The sequence below is a fragment of the Nematolebias whitei genome, chromosome 23, assembly GCF_014905685.2.
Source record: "Nematolebias whitei isolate Nwh7 chromosome 23, NemWhi1, whole genome shotgun sequence".
Classification (NCBI taxonomy): Eukaryota; Metazoa; Chordata; class Actinopteri; order Cyprinodontiformes; family Rivulidae; genus Nematolebias; species Nematolebias whitei.
In genome coordinates, this window is record NC_056520.1 from 6,246,193 (window position 1) to 6,271,571 (window position 25,379).

The 25,379-nt window shown below is 39.5% G+C and overlaps 1 protein-coding gene across 1 annotated transcript; it reads right to left on the minus strand.

Annotated features, from left to right (window-relative positions):
* Nucleotides 1-434: 434 nt before the first annotated feature.
* LOC119428837 (E3 ubiquitin-protein ligase Midline-1) lies at nt 435-25,379 on the minus strand. Its single transcript, XM_037696524.1, has 9 exons — nt 24,654-25,379; nt 19,203-19,298; nt 12,435-12,542; nt 9,534-9,682; nt 8,028-8,155; nt 5,520-5,663; nt 1,811-1,972; nt 1,519-1,726; nt 435-1,446 (listed from the first exon to the last, which is right to left on the minus strand). The coding sequence occupies exons 1-9, from the start codon at nt 25,377-25,379 to the stop codon at nt 1,098-1,100; spliced, it is 2,070 nt and encodes a 689-aa protein (XP_037552452.1). The 3' UTR covers nt 435-1,097.

The following is a 25,379-nucleotide window of genomic DNA, read 5'->3' on the forward strand; positions in this document are numbered from 1 at the left end:
TGCCATTGACCGATAAAACAAATCAGTTGTATCTTATGGACTTTGTTATCCAACAAGTCTGTGGAAAGTCTGGTGTGTTTAGAGGTTGTTTTATAGAAATTAAATGCAGTTTTGATCAGAATTCAAAACGTCATTGTAATTTTGTCTAAAACCATGAAGAAAAAAGGGAATTTTCCCCCTTGACCTCATTATTACCTTAAGGCAACAATTGTAAGACAATTGATTAAATGTACATCACGTAAACTTGGTATGACAAAAACAAAATTACCACAATGAGTCAAACAGGACACACCGCAAATTGAACACATGGAGATTGCACAAACGTTAGTGTTTAGTCTACAAAACCATGAATAAAGAGGAAACAATGTGCAAAACAACAGGTTTAGGTGAACTCTGCATTTTATTTTAGCCTAGTGGCATACTGTTCACTTAGGTCACGTTTTAAAAAATATTTCAGTACTTCTTATGATAGAATAAAATTTATCTGAACAAACAGCCATGGCTACTTTGGTTTCCTTTTTTACTGAAGCAGGAAAAGATAAGGGCAGCATTATGTGCGACAATTTTACAAAATATACATATTTACCACTTTTCCCAGCAACCGTGGTTTATTTTAAATGTATTGGCGTTTCTATGAATGCATTGTGTGTACTTTTAAGGATTTTCAAAGTGCAATGTCTGACAACGTAATGTATAAATGTTAGAAATTGATTTGTGGCTCACTTTCTTTTTGCAGTACAAGTACCCTATCCAAAGTGCATTTGGGAAAACCAGCAACGCTCAGTAACGTAGCAAAAATGCTAGCTTGTTGTTCGGAAAAGTCAATTGCTCATTTATTCCAGAGCAGCCTGTCAGCTATGGTTTGGACCAAAGAAAACCACATGGGAAAAGCTGTATATATACAGTATCTGACCACGTGTTCATAGTTTTCTAAAAGTGTTTCATAGCTGCTGTTAAGAGTTGAAGGTAGATGTTTTTGTGTTTTAACCATAGCAAAAGAGGATGAATCTCTTATGTGCTTTTCCTATCAGTATGACCTTTTCTCAAACTCTTTCCCAGAACAGTCTTACCATAATGACTTGACGGTGATTGCAGATTTAATTGTTTGGTTCAAGTCCCTCTAAATGGTCAGGGATGGGTAGACCAGTAAGAATCGTCAGACACTTATTCCACACATTGAACACGGGACACGCAGGCTGAACGAAAGAGACATTAAATGTGTGGAGGTGCTGTGAGCCCACTGCATCGTAGAAGGACAGATAGCCAGCATCGTAGTCGAGCAAGATCCCTATGCGACGTAGGTGGGGCGATGGCTCAATGGCCAGCTCCTTGCTGTTGTGGCGAACCACCCAGGAGTTGTTGCAGCGGCAGAGCACCCAAGAGGCCGAGTTCTTTCCAATCCACTCATGCTTGGGGGCTGATTTGTAGGCAATACCTATAGCGTACCTGTTTTAAAAGGTAAAACTAATATGAAACCATTGCCCAAGCTCTGTAGATTATTAAAACAGTTACTCTTACCATGTGCTGCCACCTATCAAAGCCTCCCAGTAGTGACGCCCACTGTCAATATAGACGTTCCCCACCACGCCATAGCTGTTCTGGCTGGTGAACCGATCCTGGCTGTGGCCTTTCTTGGATGTGCTTTCGTCACGTTCCACCGTGAGATTATCATGCGACACCTTCAGCTTCTTGTGAGCAGATTTGGGGTCCAGTTTAAATGGCTGACCTAGTTGTAAAACAATTTGCTTTCAAAGAGAAATTTCCATTTTACAAAGAGAAACCATGTCTTTGCAAGTCTTGATTTCCTTACTGTTGGTCTTTAGAGTCCCTGGTTCACTGCTCCGGCTTCCTGCTTGATTAATGGCCTTTACGATGAAGATGTACTTGGTGCCACTCTGCAAACCGTGCACTGTGTAGTGGTTCTGCTTGATATTTGGAACAATCATCCAACTTTCCAGTGAATTACATAGACCTGGAAATAAAAACAAAAGAACTGTTGTTGTGCAGTTGAAACACTGACACTATATGAAGGACAAGAATCTGTAAAAGACTCTTTCTACTAGGATTACTTAAACTTTAAGCAGTTTTAGCACAAAAATAATTTTATTTAGGAAGTCCTGGACATGAGGGGGTGTACAACTGTGTGACAATAGAGCACTCTAAATTGAAAAGGATGTGTGAGACATCCTTGGGATCAGGTAAGAGGGTGAGAAAAGGCACAAGGGGAAACAATTCACACCTCGTAGACTTCATACCAGCGCTATGCTTTCTGCTGTGAGTGCTATGTGTGTGTCTTGGGTATGTTTGTTGGTACCTGAACATTTTCCAGACTGTTTCCTAAGGCAAACATGTCTTCATGTGGGTGTATGTTTACCCTTCTAGCCAGTGCTTTGTTTACCAGAGGGATTTGACTTGGTTAGTTAACACTTTTTGCCGGTCAACCAGAAGTTTAAAGAAAAATGGTCAAAATAGCATTTTTGGTTCGTTAAAAGCAGCTAAGCTGAGAAGCTAAGCTACAAGCTAAGCTAACAGGCCGGTCTCGGGGGAAAAAACCTCCATCTTGTCGAAGCTCCAAAATTCACAGGTTAAAACTGGTGCTTTTCTCTGCAAAAAGACACCGAGAACTTTACTGATTTTTTAATTAAAGGCTTTGTGTGAAAAATGCTATGCTAAAGAGCTCAAACCACACCTAGTGTCTGACATTTTGAGGACCGAAGAGAGACAGCCCATGTTACGTCAAGGGGCCGCCCTCCCATTTTTCTTAAAAAATTGGTTCAGTTTTATACTGGCCATCAGTGGTCAAAAAAGGTACTACACACAAAACAAATCAAACATTTCTTCTAAAATTTGGCAATAATTACAAATTATTGTCAAATTTCAATCAATATTATCGTTGATCGTAATAATTTCTGAGAGAATTAAGCGCCCAGCCAAATTTATCATGACAGGCCTATCCTCAACATCTGAAATATGACAGTCTAAGTTCTCTATTAAAGAAAGAAAAAAAATAAACTGACATTGTTGCAAATCAAAACCTGAAGTTTTGAATGATGTCAAAACTGATAACAAATAAAGGGGGAAAGGAACACCCAAACCAACAGCAAACTCACGCTTGGATCTTTCACAAAATTCTTTCAAGCTGAATCTGTGGTGCCTTTTGTTCATTTTGTGATTCATAAAAGGGTTAAGGCAGCATTTAGGGTTAGAGTCAACCTACTGCTTTTATCCTGATGCATGCTCAATAATCCAGATAGAAAAATCCAAAAAAGTTTAATCTGGTCCTCTGGACCAGATTGAACTTTTTTGGACTACTGCTTTTATGCCTCTGAACGTTCGAAGGACGATGGTCACAGAACTGAAATAGTAGATGTAATAGTGATTGTGGCTCAATGGTATGATTCAGACTGTGTATCAAAAGTGTAAACAATGTCCAGAACAGATTTTTTTATATATTTTAAGTGGTAACATTTTGGTACCATAATTAATTTTTTGTTTGTTTGCTTATTTTCAAAAACGGAAAAAAGTTTTTTGCTTGCATTACAACAGTTGAAAATAATATGGCAGTTTTGTCATTAAATGCATTTTGTTCTGATTGAATGCTCTCAGAAGTGTGCTGAGATGGGGTAGAGGTGGGGCAGCTGACCTCGGGACCCGAAAGTCCCAGGTTCGATCCCCAGTCATTTCCACATGTTGTGGTGTCTCTGAGCAAGACACCTAATCCCTAATTGCTCCCTGTGCGCTTGCATAACTGCCCACTGCTCCACCTGGGTGTATCCCAGGTGCGATGGGTTAAATGCAGAGAACCAATTTTGCCATTGTATGGGAACATACAGTGATGACAACACATGGCACTTTATTTATGAAAGGATGTACTGTAGTTGTTTTTCTTTTTGTTAAACAAATGCTATGTTAAATTTCAAAAGCTACAACTTTAATCTACAACTTGTTCTGCTTCTTGTGGCCTGTGTGTGTGTGTTTTAAACAGGTACAGTAACTGTGTTTTTGGTCAATTTAAAAAAGCTAAGCAATAGGCATGGTCATCTGTAACCGATTTATAATCGAGACTCAGAAAGACTTTCAAAGTAGTTAAATGGATTTTAAGAGTTTAAACTATTGTTTTTTCCCACAAGCACATGCAGCAACCACTGGCACGACTGCAAATTAGTATACATTTGAATCCACCTTCTTCCTGGGGGCTCTACTGTATAAATGATTCTGGGTGCAACTTCCTGTCAGACAGGAAGTAGCAGTAAGCATTGGTTAACCATGGTAGCGGAGCACGGATCGTGGTGTATTTGAAAGTAATTTGCATTCAGCTTTTCAGATAAAACTCTGTTTTTGTTTTGTTCACATTTATTTAACAACCATAAAGTTTACTAAAAATAGCCGTGCTGAGTTCAGGTACCTGTTGTGTTCACGGCTGCAGGAACAATCAGACCAAACTAAATCAGTGGCTACAACAACAGAGTTTGAACACGGACCCAAAACAAAAAGAGTGTTCCTGTGAAAACGGGTATAGTTTCCATCTCCTACCTACAGATGAGGAATTAATTAAGAAAAATGTGAACTTGAAGAGACCACCCAAAATGCTGTATGTGTTTCACTTTGTTGACAAACGGCCGACGGATGAAAACCTGCATCCTTCTTTATAGCTGGACTACAATAAACCACCGGAGAAGAGACGCCAGATCCTCAGAAGGATTGAAAACAGGGACGAGAACATCAGGCATGATTTCAAGTGTATGGAGGACACATTATAGCATTTGTTCTTCAGTATTATGATTTTCTCTGTAATTAACCCAAGCTCAGTGATGGAGGACTTTAAGGCTTTGGCTGGGCTCTATGCCTGCTTTAAGGTAAATATGATTGTGTCCCACCTCTTTTACCAAAATACCACCAACCTTGTTACTGTGTAGATACTAATACAACTCAGAGTTTTTCAGGTTGTTCTTCGCTTCATCGTCAGAAGAACAGAGTCAATGAAGTAGCTAAATATGCTAGTAGATGTAGCTAAATATGCTAGTAGATGTAATCTGCAGCCATTTCTTCAGGTCATCCTCCTTCACTCGTCTGCAGGCAGCGCTATGTTTATATGGTCCTGTTTGAGCTTTGACAGGTGGTGTTCTTACATGTTTAAATTAAATCCACAATGCTTGGAGGAACTACATTAGCTCGTACTGTTAGCACATAAACAAACGCCAGTTTCGGTCAGGGCCAGAAGTTGTGCTCAAAATTCGCGCAAGGTACCATGAGGCCTAGGAATAAGCTGGATAGGCTTTTTTTTAGATTTACTTTCCTTCCAAGGTAATGTTAAAAAAAAAAAAAAAAACTACAGCAGAATCCTCACGATCCTTAAATGGCAGATTCTCTTAGTGATTAAAACACCCTTGAGTTAACAGTAAAAAGTCCACTGTCCCTCTAACATAACCTGAGTAGACTACTTGAAACCCATTCTGCTCTGTTCAAAAACTTCAATTGATCAACCTCGTTGAAGTTTTCTATTGCACACGTGCACTTACTGGCTATGTTGGACTGTCCCGTGAAGATGGCGTACTGGAGCTCATAGGACATAACTGAGAATTCATCGTCAGACGTCCAGTGGACACTGATGGTGTCGTAAGAAGCCGTGCACAACTCTTCCCTAATGCATGGAGCACTTGGAGCTGTAGAAAATGAAGAACAGAAACATTATTTCAGACCTTAATTCTAAAACGTGTCCAATATCCAATACCATTAGCCCCAAATATACTTTAATTTTTGTGTATGGCTTAATTTATGAATTTTAGTTTTAGTAAGTATATCGAATAGTCACAAAATATTAAATCATGTCATCGGGACAGAGTCTTTTTAGAAGAAACATTTCATCTTTTATCCGAAAGACTTGATCAGTCTGAGGCCTGCCACCAAGTTCTGTCATTTAAATAGCACTAGCACTGATGTGTTTCAAGCCAGCCCTCCGTGGAATTACCAGAAACTGGCTTTACACATGCAAAAAGGGGACCATCCTTCTATAACAAGATCACCAGTGCACATCATGGACTGTACTTATATAGCACCTTTCTATCTTATTTCAAGATACTCAAAGCGCTTTACACTACAATCTGTGCCCTCATTTACCCATTCATACAGCGCTCTACTAGATCTCTACAAAGCTAATTGAACAAATCATTCTAAAGAGACTAAGCAGTGCTTTAGATCACATTCATAAACTGATGGGACACACATCAGAGGCAATGAGGGGTTCAGTGTCTTGCCCAGGGACACTTCAGCATGTGACTGCTGGTGGATTCGAACCCCCAACTCTCGCATTGGAGGACGACTGCTCTAACCACTCAGCCAGCCCCATCAGATAGGTTAGAGTTTTTTTCAAACCGTAGGTTGCACTATAAAAGCAATACAAAAAGGTGGTGTAATTTTTGCTATATGAGTTGCAGTTTTTTGCATAAATTAGCATGCCTGCGACTTATACACTGAAGTGACGTGTTTGGTTTTTTTTTTCCCCTCATATTTATAAACCAATTTGTGGCTGAGATCTGACAATTTCATTCATTCTGACATAGAAAATATTGAACACTACCATTTTCAGCCACCAGAGGGCCCTTGGCTAGTATGGCAAGCCAAGTGTCTCATTAATAGGTAAAAGTGGCTACTTATGAGACACTTGGCTTGCCATACCAAGTCAACTTCGTCTCGCTCTGGAACTCTTGAAGCAAATGTAAAATTGGCTGCATTTTGCCGCGCCACCCAGGAGAAATGCAGCTGCTTTGACCATTAAAGTACATTTATTAAGGAAAAGTTCAACTAAGACACACCTCTGCTATAATTTTGAGCAAACATATAATTGTTTTTAAGTGTTAATCTAGTTAAATTCTTGTTAAAGTCCTCCTGTGCACGCTCCCGCAGCCGCCATTTGGCAGCCAATTGATTTTTGGCATAACACCTGCCCACATTTCCGGTCAGCGGTGACACGTAACAAAACGCAACGAGTCAGCCATGTCACATAATAGATGCGACTTATACAGCGGTGCAACGTATTTGTTTTTTCCCACTTTATTAGATATATTTGGACTGATGCGACTTATACGGCCATGTGACGTTTACGGCGGCGAGTACAGAAATTAAGCCAAGCTGATGCGTTTCAAGCTTAGATTAATTAGATTACCAGAGTTAAAATGACAAATGTACATCCAATGATAACTTCCTGAAACTCATTAAAACCCATTTATTGGTTTATTAGATCTTTTGCTAACAGGCAGACATAGATATTTGGAAAAACGCATTGCCTTTCGATGGTGTGTAAAAAGATGAAAAGCAAGAATCATTCTATACCTATATACAGTAGGTTGTTACACTCAGGTTGTTTTTTACAGTTCTTTACCCTACAGTGAACTAAATAAAATAAATCCCTTCCACATTAAATCTCTAAAGCTACTTGTAGAAAGAGAATAGACTGGTAGAGAAACAAAGATACAAAGGCCCAGCTTGAAATGGTTGTAAAGCCACTTCTTATCTCTTTCTGCGTCTGTCACTTTCCCCCCACTCCCAGGCCTTCTGTCATGAGTGGCTGCACATAGTGGAGTGATTCAGACTGATTCACTGAGTGAAAAAGCCCTCCAGCATTGCATTGCAGAGAATAAATATGAGCCAGTCATTTCCACAGACCTTTAAAACCATTGCTTGGGATTCTTTTTTTATTTTCCCGTTTTAGTTTTAGCCATAGTGTCCTGATAATTTATACAGTGGCATTTTGATGGGTCATTAAAGTGGAACGTGGGGAATTAATACTAAAAATTAATTTAATGTTAAAGGCTGAAGTCTCTTACTTCAAGCCCAGTACTTCCAGACAGAAGTTTCAAATGAAATCAAAATTTAAAGCTGGAAGGGAATATTTAACACGGAACAAAATCAAAAGACCCGATAAAGACGGAACGCCTTGACTTTACAAAGCCTTGTAAAATTGTAACTTCAAAACGACAGTTCAGATTAATTAACAATGTGTGTCTATCTACATTTAGAGACGTTTTTACCTGTGAGGTAATCCAGATTCTCCAGCAGCTTCTTTTCTCTGGTGAAGTCCAGGGCAAAAGTGTCAAAAGTGTCAGTGAGGTGTATCTCAGGGATCAGTACCTGGGTTGATGCAGTTGCCATGGACACCCTAAATTATAAGTCAAGACTTTACCAAAAAAAATTAACATTGCACATAGTGTTATTGAACATATGTCAGCATTTTGTATTAGATATCAGATTTTGCCATAGTTGTACAAGATTACCTTCTAAACTGTTTGTAGCTCAACTTTTCTGGAGAAATTTTAGGACTGCTTCTGTGTGTGTTTTTTTTTTAATCTTGGTAGATTCTAACTTCTGATATTATTTAACAATACAGTGGTTTAAGATCTTGAGATGAAAATCTGTGCCGCACCTGCAGATTAACAAGCTGTCAGTTGAGTCTAATAGGTTAGCTAGCAATCGAGTAGCCAGTCCTTGTTTTTATTCCAATTTATCTAAATCTTTGGTCGTGACCTGCTAATAATGACCAAAACACTGAATGCAGATTTAGGGTACCGGTATTCTTGAGCCAAACAGTTACGTAGACTCTGAGAGTTATGAGGATTGATAGTTCCACCATGGAGGGATTATAAGGGCCTACGTGTTTGAAGTGATTGCCCAACGCTCAGCCAAAATGTTCATGACATTCACCACCAGCAACAATGAAGGACATTATCATTAGAGATGTTTGCTGTGGATCTTTGGCTTGATTTTAAAAGTGGAGTGCTAAAACATTCAGGTGGAATTATAGGAGCCAACACGTGTGACAGGTTACTTTATGCTCCGTGTGTTCAAGTCATAGAAGACATTGGCACAAGTTAAGCAGCAACTATAGCAATGCAAGTGCTATTTTAGTAGAGCAGGTGCTTAAAGAGTATTTACAGTAATTTGCTTGGCTGATTAATTTAAATTCATGGATGGACCAATCGCGACCCCTTACATGTCCCAAGATTCCTCACCGAGCTAAGAAAGCACCTACTTTTAGTAGGAGCTTTTAATAAATGTATTGACCGTAAACCGTCATGGTAATGGCAAAATACCGTAAATGGTTATATGAACTGACAATCGTCAAAGATGCCAACAAGGTACCTGAGGAAGTGTGGGCATGACATACAATGAGGGGATCCTGTGGACTTTTAGTCCCAATAAATGAAGCTCTATGGATTAGATCCTGATTAAAACATTGCTTTTGTTTGAAGGACTAAGGGATAATGATTTCTTTTTATACCGCTTCCCTCCTTTCTCCTGGGAAAACCCATAATGGACACTAGGTTCTGCTTTCAAGTGCCAAATCAATTATTCAAAAAGCTGAAGGAGAGCATGAAATAAGATTAGGCTAAATAAGACAGGAATTCCCCGTCTACTTGTCTTGAAAAAGTTTTTAAACTGGCTCTTGATGTGTTTTTGTACTCTCAGATTTAAGTTAAACAGTGGAGTGTTGTGCTGTATAGACATGCCATGTGTGGGCAGAGGGTAGGCTGTCTGACCTCTCGTTGATGCTCTTGGCTGTCTGCAGGAAGCGAGCGTGATCGGTTTCTTTCAGCGTCTGATCAGCCTGTGTAATGAGGGCGGAGGACCTCTCGATGCACTGCTTGCAGTTGGAAATCTGTTGGGCCAGCTTTCGAAGCCTTTGAGCCTGGAAATGTTGGCGTAAAGAATCCTCAGGAGAGTGCTTTCAAGATGGCTCAAACAGTCAATGCAAGAATGCTTAAAAAATAGCCCCATGCAGCTAGATGAGAATGTTGTGGATCATTAAAGACAAGATCAAATTATGAGCATATGACAGGAAACGATCCAGACGTATGGGGTTTTATGGGTACATGGAGATGAATGTTAACATTTCAAAGCCACGAATACACAAAAAGGTTAAATCCAGGGTTGACTGATTCAAGAAATCATGGGTCCCCACTTGATATCAATGTCTGAGGAAGAAAATTACTGCATTCCAAAGGGCATGAGCTCATCCATCCTTAGTTAAATTTCTAAGTACTGAGACTTAATTTGTCTTGACCTTCCATCCTGTCGCCTTTTATGCAGGGATATTTATACCCCTTTGCAAGTAGGAAGGATGCTAAATCAGATACTTTGAGGTAAAACTTTCTCTGTAGTACATCTCTCAAACTGATAATGAACAGAGCAGAGATGTTAAATGTAAACGTTGACCAGGAATTGGACTTTCTAGTCAGAGTAAATTATTTAAGGCGTGCTAATGATTTAGCTGTATGGAAATGTGGGATTTTGCGCCCTACTTCTTTGCTTTTCACTCTAACTGCTGACCAGATTTAGGTCAATAGTTAGACTGAGGTCAAATGATGTTTCATCATCAGTCTGGCTTGTACAAAATTAAAATCCTTACAGAAGTGTTGTCTCTGGAAAGATTTGGTTGTGATCGTGACTCCAATGATGGCAAATACATGTACCAGCATGTCTTTCTTGATCAAGTGTAAAAAGCTGAAAAGTAGATGGTGAAAGAAAAACTCTCATAAGCATTCCAAGATTTAAAACATGCATAAAATATTACAGTATCTGGGCATAGAATACAAGCAACCACCTCTTCCATTTGCTGTTGGAGATACTTTTTGGCCAGTTAGACTGTTTCCCTCACCTTCTCTTTGGAATGTGGCGAAAGGTTTACATCTCAGGCGTCTGAACTGTTTGCTATCTGTTGGATTATTTAAGTCTGTGTTTACAAAGATACTACAGTGAAGGGAAAGGTGACTTTGATGCCATATTAAGGTGCTTTCAGATTTAACAAGCAGTATGCTGATGACTGTCCTATTATCACTGAATGATTTGAAGAATGAATGGGGAATGTTCGGGCAGCACGGTGGCGCAACCGGTAGAGCTGCTGCCTCTTAGCGAGAAGATTGCCAGTTCAAAACCCAGTCCGGGAGCCTTTCTGGATGGAGTTTGCATGTTCTCTCTGTGCATGCGTGGGTTTTCTTCAGATATTCCAGTTTCCTCCCACAGACCAAAAACATGCATGTTGGACTGATTGGTAACTCTAAATTGTCCCTAGGTGTGAGTGAGAGAGTGAATGGTTGCTTGTCTCTATGTGGCCCTGTGATGGACTTGCGACCTGTCCAGGGTGTACCCCGCCCCTTGCACAGTGATTGCTGGGCATGGACACCGGCGACCCCTGTGACCCAAAATGGAAGAAGCGAGTAAAAGATAATGGATGGATGGATGGATGGATGGATTGGGAATGTTCCTAGTTTTCAAGATTGTTTTTCTGGACTGGAATTGGAAGTGTGTAGGACTTCAACTGTGTATAGGAATAAAGGTAGATTTTTGTGTTGGGAGCAGGGGGACACACATAGTGACAGATAGTGGTGAGTCATTTATCCACCGTGAGGTGCAATGGCAGAACCACGGTGCAGCTAATGGTGGCCATAGATTAATCTTCAGCCACCCCAATCATTTGAAATAATCAATGTTTTTGAGCAATATAAAAATAAAAAAGCTTAATGTTCTCAAGTGATTGTGGTGGTCAGATATAGATACTGTATATCAAATCATTTACGTTTTGCAAGTTCCATTACAAACTGTCCTATGGTTAATTGTACATTAGTTTAAGATATTTTGCTAACAGATAATCATGGTTTACTCCAACATTTATGTTTGATACTTATACAAAAATACTGTGCAGTATGTTGGCGCTTGAAGCATGTGTGGGGGTGAATCTTATCCACCACCAGCCAAACTTGGTCTCAGAAGCTGTAGAACTGCCTGATTTATAGACATGTTTGTGTTCTCTAAAGTCGATTTGCTGTGGTGGCCATCTTAAATTACGTTAACTTTAAATCATCTGTGTAGATATCAAATACACCTAATGAAGATTTTTCCAAGTTTCATTAAAATTTGTCCACATTCATGAGATATTTGCTTACGGACAAAAATGAGTTTCAACGATTTCCCTACTTTCATGGTGGCAGGCTAGAAAAACATGTAGGAAATTGAGTACAAAGCTATACCAATGGTTAGCCTTAACACTTTGAGTTTATAGTCAAGTTATTTAAAAAGCATTATACTTTTTTAATTTAGAAAAATGCATGAAAACAAATGATCTGTAATCTGACACCCCCACCCCCACTTTTTATATGCCCGTCGAAGGTGAGCTGTATTACCATATACAGTAGGCTTTATCCATAAAGTCTCTCTTGTCCAGCCCATAATTTTATATTTGCTCAAGATAATTTAACAATATGTCAAACACACATGCATTCTCTCTAGAATGAGTGCCACATACAGTTTTCATGATCTCTGCTTCAAGGTCAAGGTCACAGATCAATGTAAAATGTTACACAAGGTCTTTGCTATAGAATGCAGTATAATAGTTTGTTGACCAATGTATAATGTGCCGTACTCTTGATGTGTGTTCACCTCACCTTCCCCTCTTTAATCTTGTTGCCAATGATCTGCTTCCTCTGCTGAATGATGTCAATCAGGACGTCACACTCCTCCATGAGCTTCCCCTCCTGGTGCGATGCGTTCACCTGAGAACCAATTCAGATTGCATCACGACCAACAAAGAGACTGACAGAAGGCGAGGACGGGCGCTACAAGGAAAATGCATAGAGAGAAATGTAACGTCAAGCCGGACAAGGGACAGGCTGTTATTTTCATTTATCGTCCTGTCTGGCAGTAAATGTGAGGAAAATGACATATTCAAGTTATTTGCCTCCTGTTGATTTGAGCATTGGCTGATTTGAAAATAAAAAATGTAGGCAAGAAGCACTGGGGCTGTGAAATAGCTGCCAAGACACTCAGCATCATGCTGAGAACCAGATATAAGGTGCATAAAATTACTCCCTTTTTGCCACAGTGCATTACATTTATCATTTAGTGCAATATAGATATAGTGGTGCACACAAATAACCTCAGTGGATTGATAGTGGTTGTGGAGTTTGTGCTCACAGTACCATCACTGATTTGGAGCTACCGAGGATAAATACTAAAGTTGCCATGTTGAGAGTGTTTGTAAAGTGAGTTTAGGTTCCTGAAAGATCAACTTAGGTGAGTTTAAGTTACAGTGAACTTTGAGTACCATGAATGACTTTTGCATGGAGGACTTTTGGAAGTCTTATTGATGGACAAGATGAGCAATATGGAATGATAAGGAGCTAATAGATACAAGAAATGCTGGTAACAATATTACAATGAGGTACACAAAATTTGCTTAAATACTAGGGAACGCCTCAGAAACAAATCGATAACTAATGGGTAGTTAACCTGTACTTACTGGGGAACACACAACCAAACCTTGTTAGGTCAGATGTAGGTTTTTACACAGTGCATTTCTTAAATATTACTCTGTTGTTATCCTCTAAGCGAATACCTTTTATACCAACAATACTCTACTAATCAAGCAGAAATAAATCCTTCAGATAGCAATCATTATGTTGGCAAATTAACTTTTAAATTCAATGTTTTTAGTATACTCTTTTTCTAATACTCTGTATCGTCCTGCTTTTCCAACATGCAATAAGCAATGGAAAGCAACAAATGTGGTTCGGCACTAGACCCAAACAAGAACCATGATGCTGGCTGAAAAGGCACGCAAATAGAATATTCTGCAGTAATGGAAATCTGTGCCGAGACAATGAGTCAGAGGAAGCGGATGTGAGTTTGCAGCCATTTTTCTTATCATTGCACGTCTCCTCAGTCAGTTTTAGTTCAATCAGATGTAAAATTTTCAAAAAGCTATCCGGCATCACGCAAATAGTTATCCTCATATCTTCTTTTTTTCCTTACTATATTTGACCCCATCTGTTTTTTTAAAATACCTTCCACGTCATTCATCAAATGCAGCTCAGAGAGTTTAAAATTAATTATATAGTTTTTACATCAACTTATACCGGCTGCATGCTGTTGCTGGACATTACAACGGCACATTTTTTTATCGATTCTGTGCATTTGGTGTTCTTTGTATTTCTTTACCGATTATGATTACTGATTACCATACTTGCCGTCGTACACGTCGCACCGCTGTATAAGTCACATCAGTTCAAAAATGTCTAAAAAAGTGGAAAAAAAAAACATAAATAAGTCGCTTCGCCGTATAAGTTGCATCTATTATGCATCACCGCTGACAACCCGGTAACGTGGGCCGGTGTGCCAAAAATCGATAGGTTGCCAAATTACGGCTGCGCAAGAGTGCACGCCAGGACTTTAACAAGAATTTAACCAGATTAACACTTAAAAACAATTATTTGTTTGCTCAAAATTATAGTAAAGATGTGTCTCAGTTGAACTTTTCCTTAATAAATGGACTTTAATGGTCAAATTAGCTGCATTTCGCCTGGGCGGCACGGTAAAATGCAGCTGATTTGATGTTTGCTACAGGAACTCTGGAGCTAGATGGAGCTGGCTTGGTATGGCAAACCAATTGTCTCATTAATTTTTCATTCATTCATTCAAACTTTATTTAGACAGGTAAATCCCATTGAGCCTCGAAGACTCATTTACAAGCGAGACCTGATTTCAACAAAGAATGATAACAACAATAGACAGTTATAAAAGGCATACAGATTTTTATTTTACAAATAAGATAGCAAAAACGGTAACAAAAACAGCTAGATTATAAGGCAAATGTAGAAAACTAAAAACAGGAACATGTCTGCATTGGTCCCTGCCAGGAGTCCAACAGATTGTTAAAGCCACTTAGAGAGGTCAAGGTCGAGAGCTTCAGGTCTTTTTGTAAGATATTCCAGGAAACAGGAGCGGAATAGGAGAAGGCCATTGTGCCAAGTTCAGTTCGCACTGAGGGAACACTGCAGGTAATAATGTCCTGAGAGCGCACGCTGTAGCTGCACTCACGCAGAGACATGTAGGAGGAGATGTATGAAGGCAGCAGACCAAGAAGTGATTTAAAGATGAAAATGTACCAGTGAGAGAGTCTGTATGAAGTTAATGATGACCAGTTAACCAGTGAATACAGGGTGCAGTGGTGGGTACAATAATCACAGCCAGTTATGAATCTTAGTGCACCATGATAGACAGCATCCAACATCTGCAGGGTTCTTGTAGGAGTGTTCATGTAAATAATATCACCGTAATCAATTGAGGGAAGGAAAGTCACAGATACAAGGCGTTTCCTAGCATTCAGAGTTAGACAGGATCTGTTTCTGAAAAAGAAACCCAGTTTTACTTTCAGTTTCTTTACCAAGTTTTCCACATGGAGCTTAAAAGAGAGATGTGAGTCGACCAAGATACCCAAATATTTATAGGAATCAACAAACTCATTCGGGACACCATTTGAGGATAAAATCAGAGGAAGAACTGCTGGGACCGAGCATCCCTCTGGTTTTGTCGGCATTTAGGACAAGTTTGAGGTGGAACAAATCAGACTGGATGATGTCAAATGCAGATTGCAAAAGCTGGAAAGCCTTAAAAAATTGTTTTAGCTCAACAATCAGGGATGCTCTGACCTACATTGCCTATGTAGATTGTAAAGAGGGTGGGTCCTAAGACTGAGCCTTGTGGTACACCATTGTTGACTGTTAAATAACTGGAGGAAGTACCATTATGTTGACCACATTGCCTCCGGTCTGAGAGATAGTTAGAGAACCAACCAATGGTGTGATCTGAGAAACCGATTTCTGAGAGCTTATGACACAAGATGTTCTGATCCACAGTGTCAAAAACTTTAGACAGGTCTAAGAAAAGTGCAGCACAATAATCTTTAGCATCCAGTGCTTCAACAACATCATTAAGAACCTTCACTGAAGCAGTGGTTGTGCTGTGTTGTTTCCTGAAACCAGATTGATGTGGAGGTAAGATGTTATATGAGTCCAGGTAATTTTTGATTTGAGAGTTTATCAGTTTTTCTAGAACCTTGGCTAAAATACAGAGTTATAGATTGGTCGATAGTTGTTCAGTGAGGTGGGGTCACCTTCCTTCAGCAAAGGTAGAACAAAGGCTGTTTTCCAAGCGTCTGGGATGGAGTTTTGTCTTTTGGAGAGATTGAAGATGTGGGTCACAGGGACTGTGATGATATGAGCAGCCAGCCTTAAGAAATAAGGTGGAAGTTCATCTGGACCTGCAGATTTTTTAGGATCAAGACCTTAATTATTTAATTAATAATCACTTTTACCTATTAATGAGACACTTGGTTTGCCATATTAGTCGGGGACTCTCTAGTGGCTGAAAATGGTAGTGTTCAATATTTTTCATGTCAGAATGAATGAAATTGTCAAATCTCAGCCAAAACTTGGGTTATAAATGTGGAAAAAACATATATTAGTCGCTTTGTTGTATAAGTCGCAGGGCATGCTAATTTATGCAAAAAGGTGCGACTTGTACGGCGAAAACTATGGTACTTTTCTCCTGCCAATATTACCCCGGCATGGTTTTGGTAGCATGAAGTGCATGCAATGGTTACAAAGTTGAAACAACCAGTTTCTACAGGGGGAAATATTTATGGTTTAACACAACCTGCTAAAGTGACGTCTTTCCATTTTTAATTGTTTTGTGACCGCAGAATAAAAAGCCTTTACTTTTTGGCTCTAAATGTCTCGTCGTCTTCGCATGCGTGCAAAACACAAAGAAAAACGAAAGGAATTGAATCTCGAGACATGACAATCCTCTTTTCCCTTGCACTTTGGAAAGGTCTTGGCAGGCAGCGAGGCTGCTCTCTGTAATTTTTAAACCCTGTGGCACTGCTTTATTTAAAGCATCTTAGCGCTGCAGCATAACACGAACAGGCAGGCTTGGCACACATCTGCCTGGAGCAGAGCTGAACACATGCAAACAACCACACAAATCTTCTAGCACAACAATAAATATGGTAAACCCGACAAAATGACGCGTAATCATGAGAAATACAAGAAAGAGGCTTTAATTTTATGTTTGTGCATTGTTTGAAAGATGCTGCATATGACTGTGTGAGTGGCATCTGTATTGAAAACCAAATATTTTATGCACCTTACATGTAAAATAAGATTATTGCTGATTTTCTTATATTTGTCTTTTTTCAGCACTTTTTTCCTTGTATGTAAAAGCCATCAGCTATAAATCTTCACCCAAGGCACTGACGTTTATTGTATTAATAAATAATTTAGTCCTTAAAAGGTCAGAAACGTGACAAAGTTTCAAAGTCTACAGACAGAGCTTAAAATTAAATTTTGATTATCCATGACTTTGAAATGCAAAAACAAAGAATAGAAAAATCTTGCTCAAAAAGCATGTTTTGAAATTCCATATTGGCTTTTTTTCTGCATGCACTGCATCTTTAGCTGCTGGCTTTTGCTAAAATAACTGAAAACTTGTAAAATATGTGATATAATTTGATGTAAACAAGAAATTAATCATAACTACAGAAATTGCATTTCCTGTGAAAATGCATTGTGAATGCTTATTGCAAAAGAATTAGCTGAAAAACAGCTGAAATTAGCACAAAAAAAACGTGCTGAAATGGAGCTGAAATGAAAGAACAAGCCTACATTAGTAGAAGAAAGCATAAAGAACATAAATTTGCTGAATTGGGTTTAAATAAGCAGAAATCAATACAAAAAAATAGGAAATTAGCTAGAATTACCTAAATTTAGGAAGAAAAAAACCCATCTAAAAAGTAGCCGAAAAGGCAGAAAGAAGCTTAACCTATGAGAAGGAATTGGAAAGACCTGAAATGAACTAAAAAATGTGGAATAAGCTGAAATGCTAAAATTTGCACTAAACATCTAAATAGTAGCTGAAATAGAAATAGCTGAAACTAGCTGAAAAAGCTAAAAGGAGCATAACAAGCTGAAATTAGTAGAAAGAAGTTAGCTAGGCTGAAAGCAGCAGGGATTATCATGACAAAATTTGAATTTGTCTGAAAACAGCAGAAATTAACTAAAAAGTAGCTGAAAAGGTAGAACAAGCTGAAAGTAGCATAAGAAAGCACATGTTTGCCCAATTAGGCTAAAAGAAGCAGAAATTAACACAAGTAGAAATTATCTGAAAAAAGTTGATAATAGTTTTTTAAAAACGTCTGAAAAGTAGCTAATAAAAAACGGAAAGAAGCTGAAAATACCGAAGGAAGTGGAGAGAGCACAGTTTTGCTGAATTAGTCAGAAAAATGTTAAAATGAGTGCAAAACGTGGAATTAGCTGAAAAAGCTTAAATTAGCATAAACAGCTATATAGTAGCTGAAATAATAGAAAAAGCTGAAACTTGCAGCAATAGGCTGCAAGGAGCGTAACAAGCTGAAATTAGCCTAATGATATTGGAAGAAGCACAAATATGTTTTAGATAGCAGAAAGAATCTGAAAGGAGCACAAAACAGCTGAAAAAATAGCTAATATTAGCTATTAAAAAAATGTCTAAAAAGTTAAATGAAAAGGTAGAACAAGCTGAAATTAGCATAAGAAAGCAGAAAAAAACACATTTGCCCAATTAGGCTGAAAGAAGCAAACATTAGCACAAAACAAGTCGAAATTGTCTGAGAAACGCTGAAATTGCAGGAATCAGCTGAAAAGTAGCTAAAAAGGCAGAAAGAAGCTGAAATACAAGGAAATGGAGACAGCATAATTTTGCTGAATTAGGCTGAAAAAAGTTGACATGAGTGCAAAAAATATGAAATTAGCTGAAAAAGCTTTAATTAGCATAAAAACAGCTAAATAGTAGCTGAAATAATAGAAAAAGCTGAAACTTGCAGAAGCAATCTGAAAGAAGCAAAACAAGCTGAAATTAGCAGAAAGAAGTTAGAAGGAGCAAAAAAATTGTAGTTGGCAGAAAGAAGATGAAAGGAGCACAGAACAGCTGAAGGTAGCTGAAGGTAGCTGAAAAATGTTTAAATTTGCACAGCAAAGCTGAAGGAAGTTGAAGCAGAACAAATTGTGAAAGAAGTAAAAGGTTGTAAACGGATCTAAAGATTTAAAGGATGTAAAATTAATTAAAATCATTTTCTATGAGGGAAAAAAATGGTAGAAAAGGCTAAATATTTCAAAAAGCTAAAGTTGCACCAATACCAGAAATAGCAGGATTGTCCTGAATCATAAGCATTCACACAGTAAGGTGGTAAAATACAGTTAATAAGTTTTATTCAACACAAGTAAGGCAGTTTAATAACGTTGCGTGCACCAGAGCACGTAAGCAGTCCATTATTTTTATTAAAGTCCTCCCTCTACTGACAATCTGGGTCATGGTGACCCCACAACACTACTGGGACTCACCTCAACGTGTTGACAAGTCTGGATCAGTTTCCCCATTAACGACTCCAGCTCGTTGTTCCTCTTGATTAAATTGCTCAGGTTGGAATCCAGGGCTTGCTGTGGGAAACACACAAATATCACGCGTTGGACAGAGGAACACGTATGACACAACTATACAACAATTTTCTGGAAACCCTCGAAGAAACGGCGAGACGGTTCAGAGCAGATCCACCACAGAGCTGTGAAAACAAGACGCCGCTTTTCTTCTCTGCCTCCAAGTTTTGGAGGTGCGTTCAATGACCACATACCTCCGAGCGAGGGGAGTACCCCTCGTCCCTGCACTGCCTCCTCATCCTGCCCCGTCCGAGCCTCAGACGGTGGCTCCTGCTCTCTGAGAGGATGCGACTGGGACAGCCACCCCCAGCGAGCGTGAAGCCATGCGCAGACCCAGCCAAGCGACAAATCAGGCGTCAAAAGCTTTTCCAGTAAGAGCGCACAGCCGTGCCCCCCAGGCAAAACGACCCGGCAAACAGGTGATAGCACATCATCCCCCTTTTCTCCTCCCCTTTTCATTTTTTTAAAATAAAAAAAAAAGACGGAGCACAGATGGCTTCGTTTGCTCCCAGGTTTCACAAAATTGCCAAATCGGGCGTATTTAGGCCATTTTATCGCTATCACAAATTCATCTATACGTAAATAACAAGACTCCTACAAATGATATGTTTTCACCTACTTTTAACCCTTTTTTAAGCGACATTGTCAGAGATGTTCTGAGGATTACAGAGGCTCTACCCAGAGGGGGAACAGAATAAACGGCAGCAATCAAAGATGGGAGCGGTTGTGTGTTTTTTGTGTGTCGTGGTGCCACCAGGGGCTTAATGGATGACCTTAATACGCAGATGGCACAGAAAAGCAACGTGAGGGTCCGCTTGAACAGGAATCTCAAACAGGAAGACAAGAGTCAGTCAGACGCTCGTGCAGTTACGTCTACATGAAGTACATTTAACTTTAAATACGTAGAGTTGGTAAAAAGACTCCAAGCGTAAAACCCATTGAGTGAACGTATACTTCTTGTATTTTATGGGTTGCTTTGTGATAAGAGTCCATATTGCTGGTTTGAAACTACCCTTCCTGCACGTTTCGTCAGTTTTACCACTTGTTAATCATCGCGTTCTTTTATTCTCTTTATTTATTTTTTGCCATCCATATGAGCTACATTTAAAAGTGACTTTGTTAATCTGGGCTTAGTTCATCGGATCAGGTTTAATGAGTTTCTGACGTACACTGAGCCAGTAGATGACAGTACATTTGGACTTTTTACTTTTAAACAAACACACTTCCTAACATGTTTATTTGCACCAATTGGTCGCAAACGACATTCACTCCACCGATGCACAAAAATGAAATTGGATTTATTTTCTCCACTGATGCTATTTGATACATATCTCTCCAGTTTTAGTTTCTCTCCATTGGCTTCCTGTCAAATTCAGAATAAAATTCAAAATCTTACTTCTAACCTACAAAGCCCTCAACAACCTAGCTCCATCTTATATTATAGATCTTATTGTTCCATATTTTCCCAACAGAGCACTTCGCTCTCAGACTGCAGGTTCACTTGTGGTTCCTAGAGTTTCCAAAAGCAGAACGAGAAGAAGATCTTTCAGTTATCAGGCTCCTCTCTTGTGGAACCAACTTCTAATTTCTGTCCGTGAGGCTGACACATTGTCCAGTTGTAAGATTAGGCTTAAGTCTTTGTTTTCACGTACCTAATGATATGTCATGTATCACTGGGCACTTTTAAGTGGGTATACTGAAATTCTTAAACTTGTCTAGTGGGTATACTTCGTATGCCCACGTATCACGTAGGCTACACCACTGCTGCTATAGAAAGTACACCTGGACCTGCCATTTTGTGTTTGTTTGTTTCTACTTCCTGTTCCTCTCAGCCCCAGCCGGTCGAAGCAGATGGCCGCTCATCCTGAGCCTGGTTCTGCTGGAGGTTACTTCCTGTTAAAATTGAGTTTGTCCTTCCCACAGTCTCCTTTGCGCTTGCTCAGGATGGGAGACTGTGATGAAGTGAAGATGCAACGCTTTTAGAGAACTTTACTGCTCGTCTTTTATAATGTGTGTGAACGTTTCTGTTCAGTGTCCTGAGATGACTTCTGTTGTGACTTGGCACTATATAAATAAACTGAATTAACTAGCTATAAAATTAAAAGGCCCTTTTTTCTGACCGGTTGTTAATATACCTACAATTTTATATTAGGTCGACAAAACATTTCAAAACAAATGCATGAAGGCCATTTTGATCATACCATCTAATTAACGCAAACTGATGCAAGTGAGCAAAATGAGTGTTTGTTGTAAATGACTCAGCTACTACCACATCAAGAGTTTGGGTCAATCTATGTCAAACTATCTGATTTATGTTCATTTTTGTGTCTACTAAGGCCAATTAGTTGTTGTTAGTTATTACTGTTGTAATTATTAGTCCTAAATCAGTTGTAGATTTGTGTATTTATTACCTTTATGTTTCATTATAATTTACTATCATGTGTTTTAGATTTGCAGCTTCATGCCCGAATGTCGGAAATGACAACACGAAACAATAAGTGATATTTTACTAATTTTACGTATGGTTTTGAACGTGTTTCATGTCATTTATTTATTTAAAATGAATAATTAAAATTACAAGAATATAAATGCACTAGATTTAGCGCTGCATCATTTGTCATAAGCATTTAATGCCCAAACGCATTGGTTCCCAACCCTGGTCCTTGAGGAACACCATCCTGCATGTTTTAGTTGTTTCTCTGCTTTAACACACCTGACTTGATTGAATGGGTGATTAATGGGCTTCTGTAGAACTTGAAGTAATTAAATCGTTGAACCGGGTGTGATGAACGAGAGAAACAACTAAAATATGCAGGATGGTGATCCTCAGGGACTAGTGTTTGGAACCATTGCAGACCTAAGATATGGAAACACTTTTTTAAGAACAATAAGAGTTAAATAAAATGTATTATTGTTATGTTAATGTTATCAATGGCTTAAGCTGATATTTATATATTTTACTTTTCAGGTTAACCTATTTTGATTTAGTTGTTTTTTTATATACCAGTCAAAGGCGAACGTATTGTAGTATAGTCTCTCTTCGTTTATCAACGTTCTCTTGTCCTGCCCATAATTTCTGATCCGCTCAAGATAATTTAATGAAACTTAATACACATACAGTATGTATCATCACTAGACAGACTGTCATTTAAAGTTTTCATCACCCCCAGCTCTAAGGTCCAAACACAAATCAGGGTCAAATTTAAAACAAAGGCCTTGCTTGACCTGTCCATACCTTCTGATCCGCTCAAGATAATTTAATGAAATTCCATACACATACGCATCATCACTAGATGGTGTTGCATACACTTTTCATCACCCCAGCTTCACAGTCAAGGTCACAAATAAAGACCAAAGTTTACACAACCTCTTAGCTTGTCCGGTCCATTGCTATACATCGCTGTATAATAGTTTGTTGACGGGCATATAATGTGCTGTATAAAGTACTCATGTTCAGCGTTTCTAACTTTTGTTTCCTGTTTACATTGGTCATACAAAGAAGGACTGAAGCCATGTAAACAAAACGTACGACTGAAAGCGAAATATGTGAAACCAAAATAAAAATAGAAGAAAACAATTACCTGTCATTTCACATCCACACGGTTTTTGCGTTTGCACTTTTTTTGTCAGATCGACACCTAATTTTTCATGCCTGAGCTCCTCTGGAAATCTGAAACAATATGTTTGTGTTTCAGTTCGAGACAAACCAAGATGACTGTTGTGGGGTGGGTGAAAAGAGCTGTGATCCGAAAGCAAAACACAGCAGAAAGAAATGTTTGTACGGAAACAGAAAAAATGAAGCGTGCACACAGCTTTTGTTGTGTTTGAGAGACAAGAGAGCTCCAAGTGAAAGAAATATTGAGCACAGAGGAGAACAAATAATGCTTAGCATCCTGCACAATGCACAAAAGTTCTCAAAAGATGGATTTTATTTTCCAAAAAAATAGGAAAACGAATGGGTTTTTTGTCTCATATGGGTTTTAAATGGTGTTGACTTTATTTGGATCTACATCAAGGGGTCATTCAAAGGCATTAAAAATAGAGCAATTGCATTTTTCTTCAGTTTTTAATACAATTCAACCTCACATATTGAGAGGCTTGTTGAACAGTTTCCTCTGTTTTAACAATTTCTTCTTCTTGTTCTTCTTTCGGCTTTTCCCGGGGTCTCCACAGCGAGTCATCCTCCTCCATCTCTGTCCTCTGCATCCTCTGTCCTCACTCCAACTCCCTCCATGTCCTCTCTAACTGCATCCATATGTCTCCTCTTTGTCTTTTTCCTGGCAGCTGCATTTCTAACATCCTTCTACCAATATACCCACTGTCCCACCTCTGGACATGTCCAAACCATCTCAGTCTGGCCTCCCTAACTTTATCTCCCAGTTGTTCAATCTGTGCTGTACCGCTGATGATCTCATTCCTAATCTTATCCATCCTTGTCACTCCTAAGGAGAACCTCAACATCTTCATTTCTGCCACTTCCAGTTCTTTCTCCTGTCTTTTTGTCAATGCCACTGTGTGGCAGTGGCCAGAGGCCAGACTGAGATGGTTTGGACATGTCCAGAGGTGGGACAGTGGGTATATTGGTAGAAGGATGTTAGAAAAACAGCTGTCAGGAAAAAGACAAAGAGGAAGGCCAAAGAGGAGATATGTGGATGCAGTTAGAGAGGACATGGAGGTAGTTGGAGTGAGGACAGAGGATGCAGAGGACAGAGTGAGATGGAGGAGGATGACTCGCTGTGGTGACCCCAGAAGAGGGAAAAGCCAACAGAAAAAGGTATAAAACAATAATACCATGTTAAGTCTGCTTTGTATAATTTCTACTAGCGTTCGCTCTCTCATGCTTCAGATACACACAACACAAGCTATTTTCATGGCCATAACTAACACATGATGACAGTCATTTCTCAAGTAAACCCACCCGTACCCAGCAGGAAAGTGGTTCTTATTATTCTGGAACCTCAATGAAGACACTATGTCTCACCATTAATGACATTCCCCATATTCACTTAGTGTGCTTCCCCTGTATACCCTTGTGGCTTGCTGGCATGGTTCAGCCATTATGCTAATTGCTTAATTATTCAGGAGAGATTGTAAATTAGTGTGAAAAGATGAAATCTCACTGATAATCGAATCAGATACCTGAACAAGGATATTAGGAAATTTCATACATCAGAGCAGAATGAAATTAAAGTTTAAAATCCATTATGTGCCTAAGATAAAAGAAGGTTGGAGTGTCTATGTACTTATCTGTAATTAGGGTGAGTCGAATCTCTTTGGAAGCAGCAGCAAGTTTTATTAAACCACCATAAAACTCGTGTAATTCCGTTTTCAAATACCAAAGTAAACTTCTGTGCTTACCTTGAGTTTTTCGTAGCGGTCGCTGAGTGCTGCCACCTGATGATCCCGGTGCCTTCCAACCAGTTTGCACAGTGAGCAGATCAGCTGATCATCGCTTACGCAGTACATGTTCACCTTCTCCTCCTCATGCTCCAGGCACTGGAGCCCTCGGAGGTGGGAATCGGGCATCGGCTCAATAAGCCGGTGACCGGTGAACGGCTTCTTGTTTGGGTGAGTTGCTTTGAGGCACTCCTCGCAGTACGACACCTCACATGTCACGCACGTCTTAACTGCCTCCTGAGGTGGGTCCTGCTCACAGAACTGGCACTGGACAGGCTCTGGTGGGGTACATGGGCTGGACATGGCGGCGTTGACGGGTACCAGAGCCAGCCGGTTGCTCCCTTCTTCGGAGGGAGAGTTGGGTCCACTGTGGGGAGTCGGCAAAGGCAACGGTAGAGGAAGCCCAGCTGAAGATGAGGCTTGTTGAACTCTGTCAATGATGTTCTGCAAGGTCACGTTTCTCTTGAGTCCTTCTAGTCCACGCTCTGGACTCAGGGAAATGACATATCTACAAGTGGGGCACTGGAAGGCTCCGATGCTATGGACGGACTCGTTTGTGGCGCAGTGGGAGACGAGGATGCGATGGGCACAACCGAAGCACAGGCTATGGGCGCAGGGGAGCAGCAGCGGGTCTTCAAAGAGCTCCAGGCAGATTGGGCAGGTCAGCTCTGACTCCAGAGTGTCCAT

Bases quoted from the DNA above. Each gene is read 5' to 3' on its own strand.
- LOC119428837 (XM_037696524.1), bottom strand. From the start codon at position 25,379: ATGGACACTCTGGAGTCAGAGCTGACCTGCCCAATCTGCCTGGAGCTC. The intron at 19,299-24,653 runs GTAAGCACAGAA...TGTTTCCCACAG, and splicing joins ACCGCTACGAAAAACTCAAG to CAAGCCCTGGATTCCAACCT. The intron at 1,447-1,518 runs GTAAGAGTAACT...CTTTTAAAACAG, and splicing joins TTGATAGGTGGCAGCACATG to GTACGCTATAGGTATTGCCT.